The following is a 21,462-nucleotide window of genomic DNA, read 5'->3' as shown; positions in this document are numbered from 1 at the left end:
ATAAAAGTACAGATGAACGCTTAAGAATGTAGAGCGTGTGGGCTCATTACCTTAATAATGCATGTTGCCATTGCTTTGCTATTGCATGCTTCTGTGACGTGACTCATGTGATGCATAAATAAGAGGTAAATATAAGACTTGAACTTAAGCACAATTCTTCAGCGCATGTGCACAATGTATTTTTGCATCCGATTGAGAAAATAATATGATTCACGTGCATATCACTGTAAAATATTTGCTGTAATTATGCAGCTGGTTGCCAGTAACTTACTGTAGAAAAAAGAGACAGAAAATGTTTCATGTTCATTTAACTTTGAACAAACTGTTGCCAGTAAATAACATAAATGTAAAATCTACAGTAAGTTACTGGCAGCCAGTTGCCAGTAATACCCAGTAATACTGTAATTTCTAAAAACATTTTTTACAGTGTATGGTTTACATTCATACTTTTCTCCTGATGATCGGATCACCGATCGGACTACATCACACATTTTAAAATGATTGAAATTTGCATCCGATCGTCCTCAATCGTATTGATTAAGATGTTTAGATGAACGCTTTTCAATCCGATTGAGCCGTCAATCTGATTAAACAGATTGTTTGGTTGCATGTAAAACAAACAAACAATCGCAAACACAAAACAGTTTTATCCAACAAAAAAAAAACAATCTTTGTTAAATATATGTTTGCCACAATTATTTACCCCTATGAATTCACATAAGGAAATTGTTGTTGAAGGACATTGATTTTAAAAAATTTTAGTACACCTGGGTGACTAGGAAAATTCATCACAATGGATAAGACCAAATAACATAGTTGTGATGTGAATCAAAACAGTGTTGAGTTACTTATAAGAAAACAATAAAACACAGAAAATGCCATTTTCCACCATCAAGGCAATTATTAAGAAATTCCAGTCAAATGGAAGTGTTATGAATCAGCCTGAAAGAGGATGTCTGTCTGTCTTGTCCCAATGCACTGTCAGGAGTATGGTTCAAAGGGGCAAAACATTGTTAAGAATCACAGCTGGAGAACTACAGAAATTAGTTAGGTCTTGGGGCCAGAAAGTCTCCAAAACTACAATTTGATTTCACCTACAGTACATCACCACAATTGTTTGGAAGGGTTTCAATAAAAAAGCCTCAATCTCATCCAGAAACCAACTCAAGTGTCTTTAGTTTGTCAGACATAGAGGTAGCCAAATGGAAAAATACCTCATGCCCACAATTAAAAATGGTGGTGGGTCTTTAATGTTTTGGGGCTGTTTTTCTGCCAGATGATGATTTGGGCATTTTGTTAGGATACATAAAATCATGGACTCTATCAAATATTTACAAATATTAAATGAACACCTGATTGCCTCTGCCAGAAAGCTTAAAATGAGCCATGGTTGGATCTTGCAGCGGGACAATGATCCAAAATAAACCCCAAAATCAACATAAAAATGGCTTACTGACCACAAAATCAAGGCTATGGCCTGGCCATCCCACACTCCCCTGACTTAGAAAATCTGTGGGGGGAACTAAAGAGGAGAGTCCATCAGCATGGACCTCAAAATCTGTAGAGATTCTGTATGGAGGAACGGTCTCAGATCCCTCGCCATGTATTCTCCAACCTCATCAGCCATTATAGGAGAATGCTCAGAGCAACAAAAAGTATTGACTAAAAGCGTGCCAACAATTGTGGCAATTTTTTTTCCAATTTTCAATATTTTGAGAAAAAGATCAAAAGGTTAAACAATAAAGTTTTTTTTTCACTTTGCTCATTTTTACCAGGGGTACCAATGTTAGTGGAGGGCACTGTATGTTCCTTTGATCATCCAATATAAACTCTTTATGTGCAAACGTTGTACTTTTTTAAAGGGAACCGCCCCAGTGGTAGCTAGAGAAAATTTTTGGATCAATTAAAAAATATTTCAGGTCACTTCTCTCATATCTTCTCTCAAGTCTAGTACAAAAGAAAAAAATGAAGATCACCAGCTGATTAAAACATATGTTCCATCATAGTTTTTAATGTTAGTCTAAAAACTGTATTTCTGCTTAGACCTTAAGTCTCAGTAAAAGATCTGGAGTGATATAAGTGAAAACAATAGTGCAGCAGTAAAACTGGTGGAGGAAAGTTGTGATGATTGTGATGAATGAATGACCAAATTTGTAATACTTAATAGATTATTTCTTCTTTTGGGTTGGTAAAAAAAGGTCTTTATAAGCAATGTTCAGTTTCTAATTTTACATATTTTATACTAATTTTATATTTGCACATGCTGAGAAAAATGTTTAGGTTTACTGCACTATAATTTGCTTTGAATGTGTCAATAATTGCCGCGCCAATTTATTATAGAAGTAACCTAAATTAATCTTACGTGCAGTGGTTGTTGTAGTAGTAGTAGTAGTAGTAGTAGAAGTAGTATTAGTAGTAGTAGTAATTGTAGTTGAAGTAGTAGTGTTAGTGGCGGTGGGGATGGTTGTTGTAATATTTGAAGGGACAGCAGTTGATGTAATGGCAGGTACACTGGCACAGCTCACGCTTGAGTCACCATCAGTACCATTGGAGGTGAATTTAATGAAACCAGGCTGGTTGGTGGTGATCTGCTGGTTGATCCAACTCTGGTACTGAGAAACTCTGGTATACACACCAGGAAAATTAGGTAATGCACACCCGTTATCAAAGCTTACAATGCCAGACTGGACCCAGACTGAGCCCTGATTGCTGACCATAGGTCCACCAGAATCACCCTGTATTACAAAGTACAGGTTTAGTTTGTTCTTGACAAAATATATGTAGAAATAATTGGCAATATAAAAGCCATTTAACTAGCTCTTCATATGTAGTTTTCCTATTTACCTGGCAGTTATTCCTGTCTTGTAATGGTCCAGCACAGATCATGTTGTCTGTGATGTTACTGTATTCAGCATAAAGACATTTACACATTATGTTCCCAATGACAGGCACTTCCTGTAGAGTTTGTGATGCAGCCAGAGAAACTGAGAAACACATTGAATCATAAAACATGTGTCAGCTACTGCAAAAGTAGATTATGTTGATGCCAAACAAAGTTTTGTTAAATTCTTACACCCAGAGTCCGTATCTCCCCATCCAGTGACCCAGCTCATTGTGCCATTGAAGAAGGTGCTGCCTGCTGCCGCCAGGCAGACTGGTTTTATATAGTCAGTAAAACCCACAGGTAAAGACAAATGCAGAAGAGCAATGTCATTGTCACCAGTCAATAAACTGTAGTTTGGATGAATGATGATTTGAGAGACCGTTCTGTTCACCTCATTTGGATTTGATCCTGACTGTGTCTGTCGGCCCAGGTACACAGTCAGGCCAGTGGTTAAAGTACTATAATTGGTTTGAAAAACAAATGTTAACAATGAACACATTCATTAAAAAAATGGATTGTTTTATTAGTGTAGAGTCTGTGATTTGCTGATGGTTATGTGGTTACCTGGAAAAGCACTGAGCAGCCGTCAGTACCCATTCATTGTTGATGAGTGATCCACCACAGAAATGTCCAGAGCTTCCATGAAGACTGACCTGCCATGGCCAAGCACCAGAGGAAGCATTCTGTCCTTCAACTATCGAGAATGAAGGTCTCCCACATACTGACAATGAGGAAAATAAAAATCATCTTTGAGCTTCATAATCAAATGCAAACATTATGAGTTTTGGCAACTGGCCATCAAGTGTTTCATCGCATTGGTTAAGATCTTCATCTAAACCAGGGAAAAAATCTGGCAGAGAATTTCAAAAAGACAAGAAGATATTGAGTTATTCCTATCTTTTGCTAAAACAACACACGGTTCTCGCAAAAGTCTATTATCACTGGATTTTATGCATTGTATGCTATGCATAATGTAAATTGGTGCAACCAGAAGCTAGTTATTATAGTTTTGAGGGTCAGTAAAGGCTGAGGGTGATTAAATCATGGAGTAATTTTCATTTTTCACTGAACTATTATTTTAAAGGAATCTAACCTTCAGCAGTTGATATAATGGCAGGTACACGGGCACAGCTCACGCTTAAGTCACCATCAGTACCATTGGAGGTGAATTTTATGAAACCGGGTTTGTTGGTGCTGATACACTTGTTGATCCAACTCTGGTACTGAGAAACTCGGGTAGACACACCAGGAAAATTGGATAAAGCACACCCTCTACCGAAACTTACAATACCAGACTGTATCCAGACTGAGCCATGTTTGATGACGACAGGTCCACCAGAGTCACCCTGTATTGCAAAAGACAGGTTAAGGTTGTTCTTGAAAAAACATATGTAAAAATAACTGACATCATACAAGCCATTTAATCTGCTATTATTAATAAAAATATTTTTCTTATTACCTGGCAGGAGCCGTTCCCGCATTGTAATGGTTCAGCACAGATCATATTGTTTGTGATACTGAATGGAGAATAAAGGCATTTACACTTTCTGTTTCCAATGACAAGCATTTGCACTTCCTGTAGAGTTTGTGGTGCAGCCAGAGAAACTGTGTAACACATGTAATAAAACATGTGTCAGGTCCTGCAAAAGTACATTATGTTAACTCCAAGCAGAATAAGTAAATGACATTAAACTCTTACCACCAGAGTCAGTATCTCCCCATCCAGTGACCCAGCTCAATGTGCCGTTGAAGATGCTGCTGCCTGCTGATGCCAGGCAGACCGGTATTATATAGTCAGTAAAACCCACAGGTGAAGACAAACGCAGAAGAGCAATGTCATTGTCACCAGTGAATTTATTATAGTTTGGATAAATGATGATTTTGGAGACAGTTCTGATCACCTCATTTGGATTTGATCCTGACTGTGTCTGTCGGCCCAGGTACACAGTCAGGCCAGTGGTTGAATTACTGTAACTGGATTGGACAACCAATATTTACAGTAAACACATTCATTAAATAAAATGTATTGTTTTATTAGTGTAGGGTCTGCTATATGATTTGCTGATGGTTATGTGGTTACCTGGAAAAGCAGTGAGCTGCTGTCAGTACCCATTCATTGTTGATGAGTGATCCACCACAGAAATGACCAGAGCTCCCATGAAGACTGACCTGCCACGGCCAAGCACCAGAGGAAGCATTCTGTCCTCCAAATATTGAGAATGAAGGTCTGCCACATACTGACAATGAGGAACATAAAATCATGTTTGAGTTTCATAAAGCAACATCAATGGCAACATTTTTAAAAAGATTTTGTCTCAGGTTACATATGTAACCATTGTTCCCTGAGAAGGAAAGAGACATCGAAGCTACACTATGCCTTTGGTTTGAGCATGTATGTGAAATCAAACCAATGATCGGGTGACACGTCATAGGCGGGTGACGTAGGAACCAGGATGCTATAGATAGATCTTCGGGCAAAGCCGACTTCAGCTAAAAAGTGCCGAAGGAAGGCGTGACAAGGATGCAGGGAGTACGGTAGGGAGATGCAGGGTCTCGTTCTCAGGGAACAATGATTACATACATAACCTAAGACTTTCCCTCGGGGGTACTTGTGCTGCGTTGCCGAAGCTACTTTATGGGAATGATGTACCAAAGCACCATGCTACCAAATTCCTGTCTGTGTGTAGCATCACATCCTAAACTGAAGCCCCTAGCCACAAGGCCTTAGAGGCTGCCATAGTAGAATGAGCTCTGATGGAAATGGGTGAAGACCGTCCAGAGGTCTCGGGGGTAAGGGAAATAGCCTCAACTATCCATTTACTAAGAGTTTGCTCTTATATCTTATAGAAATATAGTCTTAAATGCCACAAACTTGACTGAACCAGTCCTGATGGGATGAACAGAGCCATAGATAGACTATCCAGGACAATGGCCAGGTCCCATGCCTGGATCCTAGCACGACTCACAGGCCTCAGCCTCCGAGTGCCACGAAGAAAGCAAATTATCAGCGGGTCTCTCCCCAGCGACTGCTTACTCAAAGGGGCATGGTAAGCTGATATAGCACCGCATAAATGTTAAGCATAGAAGGAGATAACCCTGCAGTGATTAAGACTGTACCAATTGGGCAGTTAACTGGGTTACTGGGTCGTACAGGTGCTCTTCTGCCTGGTAAAGACCTTGTCCAAATTAACTCCACCTACTCGGGTTGGGTCCCATTCCCTGGGCCTCAGCCCCTGTCTTGGCACGACATCTGCTCCCTGATTCAGACACCTGGGAATGTTTACTGCTCTGAGTGAGAGCAGCATTCCCTATGCTTACTGGAGAATAGGGCATGCCAACTTGTAAAGTGGGCCCAAACAAAGCTCCTGTGAAAGACCGCCAGCATCTTTAGGCAATCTGTGTTCATAGATTGTGCTTCATGATCTTCCATAACCATTCCTTAGCCCGAGAAGAATGTATCCATCATTATCTTGATGCCCCTCAGGGAACCTCACGGTAAAAGTATGGATTTCTCAACAAGATAATTATTGTCATTATAATCCATACTAGGCTTAAGAAAAGAGGTCCTCGGTACTGTAGAAGCACACTTTCCCTGACGTTTGGTTAAGCGGCTCCTTATGGCCCTAACAGCCTTGCAAAACCGTTTCTCAGCATATGAAGGATGCATCTGTCATAAACCTAACACTAGCCTTTTGGGAAAAGAACCATTGTTACTTCCATAATACACAAAGAATTTGCGAGTGACCCTGATCATGCAAAACAGGTTGCCCCTCAGAAACCTCGTGGTAAAAGGATGGATTCTATACAAGCAGGAGAGAACTGAGCCTGCATTGTTGTTGAATTCCATATTACACCAAGAAAGAGGTCCTCTGCTGGAGAAGCACACTTTCCCTGGCATTTAAATAATGGCCCTTATGTCCTTAATGGCCTTCCACAACTGTTTCACAGCCCATGAGGGATCACCTGTAAGCCACTGAAAAGATGCATCCTTTAGATCTATCATTACAAACCAGTCCTCAGATCTGATTTGTGTAAAATATGGAGAGCTATGTCCCTCAGGACTTATTTTTCGCCAGAGCCTTCTTCTATGATAACAACCATCAGGTCTGCTTTCTGCTTTAAAGGCTTGAACTGAATGCAGCTGCCCAACAACTGTTCTCTATCAGGGGGAGCACGGGAGGCCACACTCTGTTTTTGCTGTGCTCTATATGATGTGGAGGGCTGCTCCGGCACACAGGCCCCAAATAATTTTTTTACATGCACCTAACATGTCTGCAGAATAGCCAGGGTAAGAAAGCGCCTGGGTGCTCTGCCAACTTGATGGTGTGCTTAGAGACGATGCGAGGACGAGAGTAAGATAGCTAACGAGCATCTGCTCCAGCCTAGGCATTGCCAAATATCTGTGCTTACCCGTCCCCACAATATTGGAAGACATGGTGGCATGAGGGGTTTAGGCACGGGGCTTATGACCTCGACAGCTCACTGTGGATGTTACGAAAGAAAGACATGCTGCGTCGAGCAGGCTGGGATTTCATTTTAAAATCCTCGTCCAACATGCTCTGGTGATGCACGCTCTGATTCTCTGCAGGTAAACCAAAACCGTGCCATTGCATAGTCACCACCTCCTACAGGTCCTCATAGGTGGGGAATGAATGAGGGAACACCTCAGCATCTACTGTGTTGATATAACATCAACCTTCTTGGAGGAAGATAAATAAGGACTGAGCTTCTGCTCCGGGTGAAAGAAACTGCATCCGTATTCAGAGATGGGCAGTGTTGGGCATTTTACTTAAAAACATATGTTATAGTTACTAGTTACTTCTCACAAATAGTAACTGAGTTTGTAACTGTGTTAAATCATTATAAAAGTAACTAATTACCAGGGAAAGTAACTATTGTGTCACTTCATATAAATAACTTTGATGCCCCCAATGTTAAGGGACAGATTACTAAATGGGGCAAATTAGCGCAAAAGCGCATCCAAAAAAGCGCAGATGGGAGTGGTAATATTTGCAGGTTATTTACTAAAAACGTGCAAATTAATAACACATGCGCAACAGCTGATTTCCATAATGACCAATGCGATCCACTAAGAGCAGCGCAAATTAGTTCAGGTTCGCAAATAAGCAGAGCTGACAAGTTGAGGGTGATCTACTAACTAAAGGTCTACACGGAAGAGCCTAGACCCGAGGACCCGTACCCGGGAAGCCTACAGGGAATGGCCCGTTTGGACTACAGCCCTCTCTTTCCTGATTTATTCACGTCACTAGAACAGTTTTTGACTAACCTCCACCCACAGGAATACGTCAGTCTCCAGCTAAGCTAACAACAAGCTAAGCTGCTATCGAATCACAGCACACTAAACACAATCAGAACTCGTTACGTATTTCTGAAGGAGGGACTTCATAGAACAAGGAAGACATCAGCCCGTTTTGTAGACAGTGAAAACAGCGCTATACAGATAAGTAAATGATGTTAAAAATACAGCATTTTTTTACACAGGTGAAATATGAACACATGTTATATTGCGGACTGTAAACACAATCAAGCTTCAAAAACACAGAAAGAACTGGACCTTTAACATTGTGGGTAATACCCGAGTCGATCGGACTTGGAGAACACACACCCACATTGTTTGAAATAAAATATTTCAAAACAACAACAAAGTCTTAGATGAACTGTCTAATAAATGTTTTCTATGACACTCAAATTGCGTTAAAATTTTTATTTTTGGTTGCTCCAGCCAGGCAGCTAACGCGCATGTGCTCTTCTATGGCTACCAGTCAGCTTCTGCAGTGATGCAATGACTTTACCTTTGACAATTGGCTCTTTTATTTAGAAGGCAGGACTTATTCCTCCAAACCGCGCATTTTGCACTGTAGGCTACTTTGCACTTTCTTCAATTTTTATAATAATATTATAAATTGACCGTCTTGCTGTTATATCTAAAGTTTTTTGCGCAGACTTTGCACAGTAAAGCTAACGTCAGCAGCCATGGCATTGAACGAGCAATTGTTATTATAATCCAATTGGGTAAACAGTCTGAATTATTATGCAAGTTGACTCGAGAAACAAAAAAATGCAAAACTGTGTAATTCATCACTGTGACTGTAAGTGGACTTTTAAAGCTAGAATAATGATTGGATTAAGGCATTTCAATCGGCAAGAGAGACAAATAACATGGATGGAACTTTCTTGGCAAGACGGATTGTGCATCACAATCCGGTAGAAGGAGGCAGAAAGGTAAGACAAAAAGTTAATTTTCGCTATTTCTTTAGTGACTTATTAATAGCATTTAGCTGAAGAATATTTGCAGATCGGGTCCAGTCGGGTCTGTGTCTGCTCGGACAGGTTCAGGTCCAGCTTTTAAATAATTGACGGGTCCGCGCCGGTTCCGGGTCCAACTCATATACTGCTCAATTAATTGACCAATGACAAACATATACATGCGCTCGCTGATGCAAAAAAAGCAGAAATCGGCTTTTCCTGATGCTCTATTTATAGCTTCCTGATTCCTATGTCACCCGCCTATGACGTGTCACATGGCCATTGGTTTGATTACACATACGGGCTCAGACACAATCATGCAGAAGGCATTTCCATAGCATATCTACAGCGACGCAGCGCGAGTCCCCTTTAAAAGGGAACCCTATTATTCTGTAGAAAAATTATACCTCCTGATATAATTTTTTGCATCGCATCCTAACATAAAAAAACTCCATATATGCATACTATTTATGCAATATTAAACATTGTTCTGTAAAAGAAAGAAGTTTTGGTGTACTAGGCCACAATAAATGGTAAGTTATCCTTGAGTATGAATTAACTGAAAAAGTGTCTTGATCAGTCATATGAGGCTTACCGCACACTAGGAGAGTGACAGCAACGGCATTTTATCTTGAATAAGACCTGTTTCCCATACACCCATTGCTCTTTTAAATGCTCATCATACTATCTCATCATATTTAGACACGCCTTTTGAATATTATTCTGTATGACATTATTATATGCTATTTACAGAGTAACCTCACTGTAGACACAGTGTATTTTGCTGACAGAAACTGCATCACAATTAATTGCTTTATTTATTGCTGTGTTCATGTTCATTTTAAGATGACTTATTCAAGCAGGTAAATTTAGTTCCCTTTCAATACGGTTCACTTCGCATTGCGTCAGTTTGCTGACGCTATGGGGGGAAACTCCTGTTTACTCCGTGATTGAAGCCTATTGGTTAACGTCTGTAGAAAATACAGACCAATGACGTTTGAGCCCGCGCGGGGGCGTGGCACACGTCCCTATATAAGCCGGTGAAATACGTCAAGAGCTCATTACTTTTCTCCTTCAGCGCGAACCTTCTCGCTGCTCCGAAGAAGAAGCCCTTACTCGCCGTCGATCCAAGCACTGCAGCGGACTACAACACACCAGCGTGTTCCCCTGCCGCTTTCCGGTGAGCCTAAAGAGAGTATCTAAAAGAGCAGAAGCGCGTTGAGATAATGTCGCTTCGGCATTGCGGCTCCTGCCGAGCCCCTTTGCCTGTGGAGGATTTCCACAAGGAGTGCGTCATCTGTCTGGGTCCTGCCCACGCCGAGGCCGTACTCGCCGAGGCGGGCTGCGCCCACTGCGAGCTCCTTCCTATCGTGGTGCTGCGCTCCCGCCTCGAGATCTTTAAACGGAAGGCTTCCCGTGCTCTCCCGCCTAAACAGCAGCGGAGCCGTGAAGCTGGAAGACGCCCTGAGACCGAGTCCACGCCGGCTCATCCCCCGCGTGCTCTGTCTCCCCGCCGTCACCCTGTCACCTTCGCCCATGAAGACCTACGCCCCCTGCCGAGTGCTAGCGGCATGGTTTCCTTTGGGTCCGGTGACAACTTGGAAGTGATGTCATCCTCTGAGGAGTTAGAGGATTGGGCGGCTTCGGATGACGACGCCCACGCAGCCGCCGCTGATGAACCTACCGAGTCGCGTCCTCACGACTCTGAGCTCATCCGCATCTTGACACAAGCTACGACGGAGCTCAACATCAAGTGGTCGCCGCCGTCAGAGCCTCAACTCAGCCGGTTGGACGAGTGGTTTCTGCAGCCCGGGCGCCGTCAATCGTCCCGCCAACGGCAGGCGCCGTTTTTCCCTGAGGTCCACCAGGAGCTCACCAAATCTTGGCGTGCTCCACACTCCACCCGAGCTCAGAGCGCCGTCTCCCACGTCCTCTCCGTAGTGGACGGCGCTGATGAACACGGCTACTCCAAGATGCCGCCGCTCGAGGAAACTGTCGCCGCCCATCTCTGCCCGTCTTCAGCCGGCGGATGGAGGGCTAAATTGAACCATCCGTCAAAGCCCTGTCGCCTGACATCGACCCTGGCGTCGAAATCTTACGCCGCCGACGGCCACGCTGCATCCGCTCTCCATACGATGGCGGTGCTGCAAGTATACCAGGCAAAACTCCTCCGTGACATGGACGAGACAGGTCCGGACCCGTCGACCTTTCAGAACCTGCGCAGCGCGACTGATCTGGCCCTCCGCGCCACTAAAGTCGCCACTCAGGCTGTAGGAAGAGCCATGGCCAGCCTGGTTGTTCTGGAGAGACATCTGTGGCTGAACTTGACGGAGATAAAGGACACGGATCGGGTTGCCCTTCTTGACTCGCCCGTGTCACCGTCGGGGCTCTTTGGCTCCGCTGTGGAGGGGTTCACCCAGCGCTTCACTGAGGCACAGAAATCGTCGCAGGCTATGCGGCATTTTCTACCAAAACGATCTGCCTCAGCGTCTGAGACCGGCCGCCCAAAACCGCCGCCAGCTCAACGCCCTAAGCCAGCACCAGCTCAGCCCCAGCAGAGAGCTGAACCGGAGGTCAAGCGCCAGCGTCCTGCACGACCGGCTGGCCCGCCTCGACGCCGCGGTCCCCGTCCTCGGATTACGCTGGACCCGACGCCGGCGCCGCCTCCCTGAAGAGAGTCTGAGGAGGAAAAGAGGCTCTGGTCCCGCTTCGGCCGGCCCGCCCTCGAAAGTTCTGCGTGTTTCAGTCCCCTCGGGCGCTGGACACACCCTCGCTGTAACAGCGAAACACAAATTTTTACCTTTTCACAAAAAGAGCAAATTTCCTCCTCTGTACACACAAACACACACACACGGCTTAACGTCCATAAGCATATCGACGCTCGCCGTCAAATTTCACGTTTGGCAATCCACCCCCGGTATGCCGGGCTGGATTCTAAACGTAATCCAACACGGTTATTCACTTCAATTCGCACGGAGACCACCCCGGTTTCGCGGCGTTCTCTACACCACTGTCCCAGACGATCGTATGCAGATCCTCAGGGAAGAGGTGCGTTCTTTATTACTAAAAGACGCGATAGAGACGGTCCCGGCGGATCAAAGCGAATCAGGCTTTTACAGTCGTTATTTTCTCGTTCCGAAGAAAGACGGCGGCCTCAGACCGATATTGGATTTACGCGTTTTGAATCGCGCTCTTGCCAAACGGCCGTTCAAAATGCTTACAGCCAGACGAATCATGGCGTTAATTCGACCGGGCGATTGGTTCGTATCAGTGGATCTGAAAGACGCTTACTTTCACATTCCGATAGCGCCACGTCACAGGCCGTTCCTAAGATTCGCGCTCGACGGGACAGCATACCAGTACAAAGTTCTGCCCTTCGGATTATCTCTGGCACCACGCACATTTACCAAATGTGCGGATGCGGCTCTCGCCCCTCTCAGACAGAGCGGCATCCGCATATTGAATTACCTCGACGATTGGCTTATTCTAGCACAGTCAGAGAGGGAAATTACTGCGCACAAGACCGTTGTACTCCAGCATTTGGAGAATTTGGGGTTCAAAATCAACCTCCAGAAGAGTTTGCTCACCCCCACGCAGCGAATCGCGTTCTTAGGCACGACGCTCGACTCATTAAAGATGCGGGCATGGCTTACACAGGAACGCGCGCTCACGGTCAGACGCGAGGCGGCATCGTTCAAAGCGGGTTCACATCTCCCTCTCAAACGATTCCAAAAAATGCTGGGTCTGATGGCAGCAGCATCCCCACTAATACCGTTGGGAATGCTGTTCATGAGGCCGCTTCAGTTTTGGTTGAAAGCGAAAGTTCCGCCCCGTGCTTGGTTGTCGGGCCGCTTATTAATCAAAATCACGTACAGCTGCGTGAAAGCGCTTTCAATATGGACATCCCCTCACCTTTTCCTCTCGGGCACGGAGCTCGGCTCCGTGAGCAGGAGGAAAGTGGTGACTACGGATGCGTCTGCGACGGGTTGGGGCGCTCACTGCGACGGCGAGCTCGCCTTCGGTGCGTGGAACAACCAGTTGTCTCAGCTACATATCAACCACCTCGAGATGTGGGCGGTTATCTTGGCGCTACGACACTTTCGACCGAAACTCCAACATCAACACGTTCTAGTGCGGTCGGACAGTATGACGGTGGTTTCGTTCATAAACCACAAAGGAGGGCTGAGATCTCGCTCCCTATCCAGGCTGGCGAGACGGCTTTTATTATGGGCTCACGCGAACGTACGTTCGTTAAAAGCGACTCACGTACCGGGTGTAGCCAATACGGGTGCAGACATTCTCTCGCGCAACGGTCCGCCGCCGGGAGAATGGAGACTGCATCCTCAGACGGTCGAGAGAATATGGACCGTCTTCGGCCGGGCGGAGATCGATCTGTTTGCGTCAGACGAGAACGCGCATTGCCCGATCTTCTTCTCGAGACACCACGATGCCCTGTCGCAAGCATGGCCGGCGTGTCTTCTGTATGCTTTTCCTCCGGTGGCTCTGTTACCACAGGTCCTTCAGAGGATAAGAGAGACGAAATGCGCGATAATTCTGGTCGCCCCGTTTTGGCACAATCAACCATGGCTCCCCGACCTATGGCAGCTGAAAACATCAGCACCATGGCCAGTACCGCTGAGGAAAGACCTCCTATCTCAGGCGAGAGGGACGATATGGCATCCACAGCCGGAGCTATGGAATCTACACGTTTGGTCTCTGAACGGCAACCATCACGCCTTTCAGGACGGGTGTTAAATACTCTAACTGAAGCTAGGGCCCCATCTACCAGGCGCCTTTACGCTCAAAAGTGGTCTATTTTTTCTGACTGGTGCACGACGAAAGACTTAAACCCAAACACCTGTGAAGTGGAGCATATTCTCTCCTTTCTGCAGGAAATGCTGGACAGCGGTCGCGCGCCCTCGACGCTTAAAGTGTATGTGGCGGCGATAACGGCGAATCACGCCCTTATCGCCGGTCGCACCGTGGGAAAACATGATCTCATCATTAAATTCCTTAGAGGCGCTCGCAGACTAAACCCACCGCGACCTAACACGGTCCCGTCTTGGGATCTGTCCACGGTCCTGAAAGCGCTGCGCGGTCCCCCTTTCGAGCCCCTCGAACAGGCTGACCTGCGCGCTCTCTCGTTTAAAACCGCTCTCCTCCTGGCGTTGGCTTCGGTTAAACGAGTGGGCGATTTACACGCGTTTTCAATTGACCCGTCGTGTCTGGAATTCGGTCCTAACGATAGCAAAGTGATCCTTAGACCGAGAGCGGGATACATTCCTAAAGTTTTGACCACGCCATTTAGAGTTCAGGTGGTTTCACTTCTCGCCCTTCCGACGGCGGACGGCGAACAAACCCCGAACACGCTCTGCCCCGTCAGAGCGTTAAGAATATACACGGACCGTTCTGCCTCATATCGCAAGTCAGATCAGCTGTTCGTAAGCTTCGCACAACATTCCTTAGGTATGCCGCTCACTAAACAGAGGCTATCTAAATGGATTGTCGAAGCCATTGCTTTGGCTTACGCCTCCCTGAATGAACATTGTCCAGTAGGTTTAAAAGCTCACTCCACGAGGGGTATGGCTTCATCTTGGGCTTGGTCTACGGGGATTTCTATCGTTGACATTTGTAACGCGGCCGGCTGGTCCTCGCCGTCTACGTTTGTCAGATTTTATAGCCTGGATGTACCTGCCTTACAAGCACAGGTCTTATCGGCTTAATGATTCACGCGACTGCGTTTCTGTATGCCTTCACGGTGCGTTGCTAGCTCACCGTCATGGCTACCTATTAATAATTCATGCACAGCTCGCGGCGCGCTCAGGGAACCCGCCGTCTCGTGCTCTATTGTATATGCATCATGGTGCGTTTAGAAACTTCACTGTATGCGTATTACTGTCTCATATATGGTGCTTACACTTGCGCTCGCTAGAGCTATGTATATGCTGGGTTAGGGCCACATGCAGTGTCTCTCCGGTAAGGGCACCTCAGTCCGTTGTGTATGCACGGCGGGATGGGATTACGTTCCCCCATAGCGTCAGCAAACTGACGCAATGCGAAGTGAACCGTATTGAAAGGGAACGCTTAGGTTACTCACGTAACCCCGGTTCCCTGAAATAACGGGAACGAAGCATTGCGTCGCTGGCCGTGCTACAAACGTCTACGCAGCGAGTGTTATTCGGCTGCGCGCTTCAGTCGAATAATAATGAGCTCTTGACGTATTTCACCGGCTTATATAGGGACGTGTGCCACGCCCCCGCGCGGGCTCAAACGTCATTGGTCTGTATTTTCTACAGACGTTAACCAATAGGCTTCAATCACGGAGTAAACAGGAGTTTCCCCCCATAGCGTCAGCAAACTGACGCAATGCTTCGTTCCCGTTATTTCAGGGAACCGGGGTTACGTGAGTAACCTAAGCGTTCTTTACTTAAGAGCAGTTTGTGGCCTAAAGTAGTTGTATTAAAGTTCTTAGGACTAAAGTCAGCACAAAAAAGTTTGGCCCTCATATGGGGACATTTTTTCCTGAACCAGCCCTCAGACTTCAGTGGTTTTCATGGTTTTGACACCCCTGTTTTATGACATAATTAAAGTCATCCCAGATAGCAAAATCTGCCTGGCCCACCACTGGGCCACATATTTGCTTGAGTTCTGGCCCAGTTCTGGCTGGGTCCCCGGCCCAAAACTGGTCCACACACTAGAAATTGGATCAAACTATTAAATCTGGGCCAGTTGTGGCCCACACCCAGTAAAATAGATCTTACATACTGACTTGGCCCAGATCTGGCCAGCACACTGTAAAGTGACCTAAATTGTTTATTTGGCCCAGGTCTGGCTAGCACACTATAAAGTGACTTAAATTGCTTATTTGGCCCAGGTCTGGCCCAGACCCTTTGTTTTATGTGGCCCACAACAGCTGCGTGGTCCCTGGGCCAGATGTGGCCCGGAAACTGGTAAATATTGTTTATTTTTAATTTTTCAAGAAAAATACACCCATGTAAGAAGATTAAGAGCTTTTATTAAAAAATTGCACACATCACATTAATGTGAATTAACAGTTAACAAATACATAAATATGAACATGTTTTAACATGTACCAACAATTAACCAAATACATTGTAATTTTGAACATATTAATTCTTAACAAATTCAGTACACTTTACAAAAACCCAACAAATACAAACAGTCATTTATCTGTTACACAACACATTTTACAAGCACATAACCCACTTTTATAAACAATTTTAAAGGGCTAGTTCATCCTTAAAATGATAATTTTCTTATATATCACTTACCCCTGTGTCATTCTAAACCACCAAGTGCTCTGATTGTCTTCAGAATACATTTTTAGAATTATTTTATGAAAACCGGGAGGCTTTTGTCTGTCCCATTGACTTAAGTTAGTCTCACAATCAGTTTCCCAGAAAAGAATGAAAGACATCGCCAAAAAGGGCCATGTTCCATTAGTAGTTTAATAATAATATTATGATACGACAAGAACACTTTGTGCACAAAGAAAATAAATCGAACGATTTCAACAATTTGTTCTCATCCTTAGTTGTTCAAAGTGTATTCAAGACCAGACTACGGCGCATGCTGCAGACTACCTGCTGCTGACGTCACCTGCTGACGTAGTTACCAATGTTTTTTTGTTTTTCTACACTCTTTTTTTAAAGCATAATGCAAACATTGTTACAATACTTAAACAGCCCATATAAATGTACAAATTACTTGCCTGCCTATTCTGTCTGTACACTGGCAACTACGTCAGCAGGTGACGTCTGCAGCAGGACGACCAAGGAGAAGAACAAACTGTTGATTTTTTTTTCATTGAAATACTGATGGAACAGCAATGTCTTTCATTCTTTTCTGTGAAATGGATTGTGAAACTAAAAAATTATGTCTCACACACACACACACACACCACACCACACACACACGTTGGCATATGTGGTTTACCGGGATAATTCCATAGACACAATGCATTTTATACTGTACAAACTGTATATTCTATTGCCTTAACTTACCAAAGTCCCTAAGCCCAACCATAACAAAAATCTGTTGGAAGTCTTTAATCTATGAAAAAGTATCACTTAGTATTGTGTCCCTGTAAAGCATGTTTATAGCATGTTAAACATGTCATTATACACTATTCCCAATAAACCATATACCAACCCACACACACCTCTCACACACACACACGCCAAGTAATTAAAACAAGTTAAACACATTTAACCAAAACACCACCACTCTTTTTACAGAACAAAACATTCTCCTTTGCAGACACAAACACAGGCGCTAAAACTAACTGCTTTTCTTTTGCTAAAGTTGTCTCTTGCACCCACCCTCTCGATCAAGCCACCTCTTCATTGTCCCCTCCACAACTGTAAGGGACCTTCTCCGAACTGCATCTTTAAAATAATTAATCCATATTGTCATTGTGAAATCTTTAACATTTAATGAGCATATAAAAAAGAAATGTCTAATTTTTATTAACAAATAATTAACAGATATATTTACCAATCACTACCTCTCTGAGTTGGAGGGTAGCAAATAAAGTCTTTTCCATCCAGTTGAGGTTTTAAGCCAGGGAGTTGTCGACCACCCTCTTCAATATATGCCATGTGCAGTCTCGTACATCTGTCCCGACAATAAGCCCCAACCAGTTAACCTGAAACAGATTTATAGTCTTAATAGTTGGTCATAGTTTCATACAGGACACAGGTCATACAGTAGTTGATTGCTTATATCAAAAAGGTGATGCATGCTATTTTTTGTGTGCTAATTTAAGAAAAGTTGTGTTTAATCCATTGAAGTAAACTGTTGTGTGTTTGTTGTAGTCCAAGAAAAGAGATTTAAATTGGAGACGATAACTGGCGTCATTGTTTACTTAGGGATTTGTACATTTGCACATCGTTCACAGGTCTATAACACTAACACATCAAAGGGTGTGTAAATTCGTGAATCTGAAAATATGTGCCCTGCTGAAAAAAACAGCATACCAACAAGACCAGCATATGTTGTGTTTTGGTGCTGGTTTGCTAGTGAACACCAGCTAAACCAGCACCAAACCAGCATCCCATGCTGGTCATACTAGCAAGACACAGCATATTTCCCATGCTGGTTTGATGCTGGATTTTTCAGCAGGGTGCTCTTTAACTTCTTAACCACTTTAGCTCAAATAAGGTTGTGTGTACTGCTCCTTTTTATGAAGACACAAACGTGTGTCTGAATTCTTTGCTTGATTATTAAAAACCTGTTAACCTGCACGAGGACGACGACTGGTTATTTACATCTTTCTAAATGGATTCAGCTTACTAACAACAATATTTAAACTAACGTGATAGCTGGCTAAATGTGCAGGAAAATTCACGCTTTTGAATATGTAGCAAACAATTCCTTTTCATTGTTATCATGCATTTTTAACATATAAAAACTAAATCAGTGACTTACCAGCTATTGATGATGGTGTCTGTGTCGAACGCGAGCTCAGCTTTCCGCTCTGCTTGATTCAAATCATAACAACAGTCATGATGTTGCCGTTCAACAGCTAGCGGGCCGACTGTCACCTCACGGAATCGGGCCGTGTACTGTATACTGTCCGTCTGAAGTATAAACATTTTTAAATTGCCGCCAAACAGCGTTACAACCGGCATGTGTCAGTTCCACTGGCATCGGGCCACATACTGAATTTCTGACATCATACACATCTTGGCAGTATCATATATAAACCGTAATCGGTCCAGGCACAATGCAATGTAGTCGGTCCAACTACACAATGCCAGATTCGGCCCGATTACACTGAGACACTACTTTAGTAGACCCGTACTTCAGCTGAGTATGCTAACACTCGGGCCAACAGCTATAAATAGTGTTTACTACTGGTATACTATTTCCTCAACTGGGCCAGTTCTGGCGCATACACTAAAAATCTGTCCGGCTTTCAGCCGACACTGGCGGAAAAAAGCCAGAATCGGCCCAGAACTGACTGCTATCTGGGATATTACTTTCATGTTCTTCATATAAAATTAATTTGTCCACTTTCACTGTGGGCACAAAACATTTGGGGATAGATATAAATCAAACTTTTGTCCCCATATAGTGCTAGCAACCCCCCTGTAAGTAAAACTGCATTTAAACTTTCTTCTTATGGGGTGGTAAATGTCACAAAATAGCATATACTGAATAAATATTTAGCTTGAATATTTAGCTGCACTATAAGTTGTTTTGGATGTATCAATAATAGCCACATCAATTCATTATAGAAGAAACTTAAAGCAATCTAACCTGCAGCAATTGATATAATGGCAGGTACACTGGCACAGCTCACACTTAAGTCACCATCAGCTCCATTGGAGGTGAATTTAATGAAACCTGGCTGTATTCTGGTGATCTGCTGGTTGATCCAACTCTGGTACTGAGAAACTCTGGTATACACACCAGGAAAATTGGGTAATGCACACCCTCTACAAAAGCTCACAATGCCAGACTGGACCCAGAGTGAGCCCATATTGCTGACCATAGGTCCACCAGAATAACCCTGTATTAAAAAAGACAGGTTAAGGTTGTTATTGACTAAATATATGTACAAATAATTGACAATATAGAAGCCATTCAACTAGCTCTACACATGTTTTTCTATCTACCTGGCAGGGGTCTTTCCCATCTTGTAATGGTCCAGCACAGATCATGTTGTTTGTGATGTTACTGTTTCCAGCATACAAACATTTACACTTTCTGTTTCCAATGACAGGCACCTGCACTTGTTGATTTTGTGGTGCATCCAAAGAAACTGCATAACACATTGAAAAATAAAACATGTGTCAGGTAGCCTACTGCAAAAGTAGATTATGTTGACTCCAATCAGAGTTTATTAATTTAGCTAAAAATACTTACCACTAGAGTCAGTATCTCCCCATCCAGTGACCCAGCTCATTGTGCCGTTGAAGAAGCTGCTGCCTGCTGCCGCCAGGCAGACTGGTCTTATATAGTCAGTAAAAAACACAGGTGAAGACAAATGCAGAAGAGCAATGTCATTGTCACCAGTGAAAATACTGTAGTTTGAATGAATGATGATTCTGGAGACAGTTCTGTTCACCTCATTTGGATTGGATCCTGACTGTGTCTGTCGGCCCAGGTACACAGTCAGGCCAGTGGTTGAATAACTGTTATTGGTTTAAAGAACAAATGTTAATATGAACACATTCATTGAATAAACTGTATTGTTTTATTAGCATAGGGTCTGCTCTGTAATTTGCTGATGGTTATGTGGTTACCTAGAAAAGCAGTGAGCTGCTGTCAGTACCCATTCATTGTTAATGAGCGATCCACCACAGAACTGTCCATAGCGCCAATGAAGACTGACCTGCCATGGCCAAGCACCAGATGAAGCATTCTGTCCTTCATCTATTGAGGATGAAGGTCTGCCACATACTGACAATATGAAAAATAAAAATCATGTTTGAGCTTCATAATCAATAGCAACATTTTTTAAAAAGATTTCAACATATTCTGTAACATTTTTTCTTACCTCTTGATAGGTTTGCACCACATTCTAAAATTAAAAAGGTCAGTTAATAACTATTCCATATATGTCTACTATTTATGCAATATGAAACATTGTTCTATAAGAAAAATAAATAGTTGTGGTGTAGTAAGGCCACAATAAATGGTAAGTTATCCTTGATTATGAATTAACTTTAAAAATGTCTTGATCAGTCATATGAGGCTTACCGCTTACTAGGAGAGTGACAGCAAACACGGCACTCAGTGCATGAAACATTCCCATCGTCTCGAACAAGACCTGTTTCCCATACACCTATTCCCCTTTTATATGCTCATACAAACTCATCTTATTTAGCCTCGCCTTTTGTCTATAATCCTGTTTGGTGTTATTGTATTCTATTTGCAGAGTAACCTCACTGTAGACACAATGTATTTTGCAGCCAGAAACTGCATCACGTGTTGGCATCTCAGTCATGTGTTAATCTCATTTATGCAAATTGTTAAATTAGAAATAAAAATGAAACTAAAACACTGCAATAATTTATTAGCATGGGTGTAGTGCCTCTTCTTATGCAGGCAATACAGTGTCAGTTCATCTTGGAAACGAGAGATACAAGTCCTGTACAATGGACATGAGGAATCGAGCCATTGCTTTTGCAAAACAGATACTGCTCTTTCCTTAAAAACCACCCCAAAGTCGCTAAATAACTTTCAGATCTGGAGACTATAAAAACAAATAAACATTACAGACAATGTTCAGCATCAGATCTGCCTTTGACACTGGGGGCTAAGGTGGGTCAGAGCAGGCA

The 21,462-nt window shown here is 43.6% G+C and overlaps 1 protein-coding gene across 4 annotated transcripts in view; it reads right to left on the bottom strand.

Annotated features, from left to right (window-relative positions):
• The window catches only part of LOC135741153 (transmembrane protease serine 9-like), a 28,450-nt gene extending 7,495 nt beyond the window's left edge, over positions 1 to 20,955 (bottom strand). For 2 of the 4 annotated variants that reach the window (XM_065259843.1, XM_065259997.1), the window contains exons 1-14: positions 20,882 to 20,955; positions 20,679 to 20,702; positions 20,425 to 20,581; positions 20,045 to 20,313; positions 19,795 to 19,940; positions 19,436 to 19,688; positions 4,965 to 5,121; positions 4,584 to 4,858; positions 4,344 to 4,489; positions 3,978 to 4,230; positions 3,449 to 3,605; positions 3,074 to 3,342; positions 2,845 to 2,984; positions 2,363 to 2,735 (exon numbers count right to left, since the gene is read on the bottom strand). In XM_065259843.1, the coding sequence (XP_065115915.1) occupies positions 2,363 to 2,735; positions 2,845 to 2,984; positions 3,074 to 3,342; positions 3,449 to 3,605; positions 3,978 to 4,230; positions 4,344 to 4,489; positions 4,584 to 4,858; positions 4,965 to 5,121; positions 19,436 to 19,688; positions 19,795 to 19,940; positions 20,045 to 20,313; positions 20,425 to 20,581; positions 20,679 to 20,702; positions 20,882 to 20,936 (2,674 nt within the window). In that variant the 5' untranslated portion in view covers positions 20,937 to 20,955. The remainder of the gene's footprint in view (positions 1 to 2,362; positions 2,736 to 2,844; positions 2,985 to 3,073; positions 3,343 to 3,448; positions 3,606 to 3,977; positions 4,231 to 4,343; positions 4,490 to 4,583; positions 4,859 to 4,964; positions 5,122 to 19,435; positions 19,689 to 19,794; positions 19,941 to 20,044; positions 20,314 to 20,424; positions 20,582 to 20,678; positions 20,703 to 20,881) is intronic. The other 2 variants (XM_065259894.1, XM_065259942.1) reach the window with 2 other exon arrangements.
• Between the last annotated feature and the right edge of the window lie 507 nt (positions 20,956 to 21,462).

The sequence above is a fragment of the Paramisgurnus dabryanus genome, chromosome 3 (assembly GCF_030506205.2).
Source record: "Paramisgurnus dabryanus chromosome 3, PD_genome_1.1, whole genome shotgun sequence".
Lineage (NCBI taxonomy): Eukaryota > Metazoa > Chordata > Actinopteri > Cypriniformes > Cobitidae > Paramisgurnus > Paramisgurnus dabryanus.
Note: the sequence above shows the minus strand (reverse complement) of the source record. Positions and strands in the feature narration are given on the sequence as shown.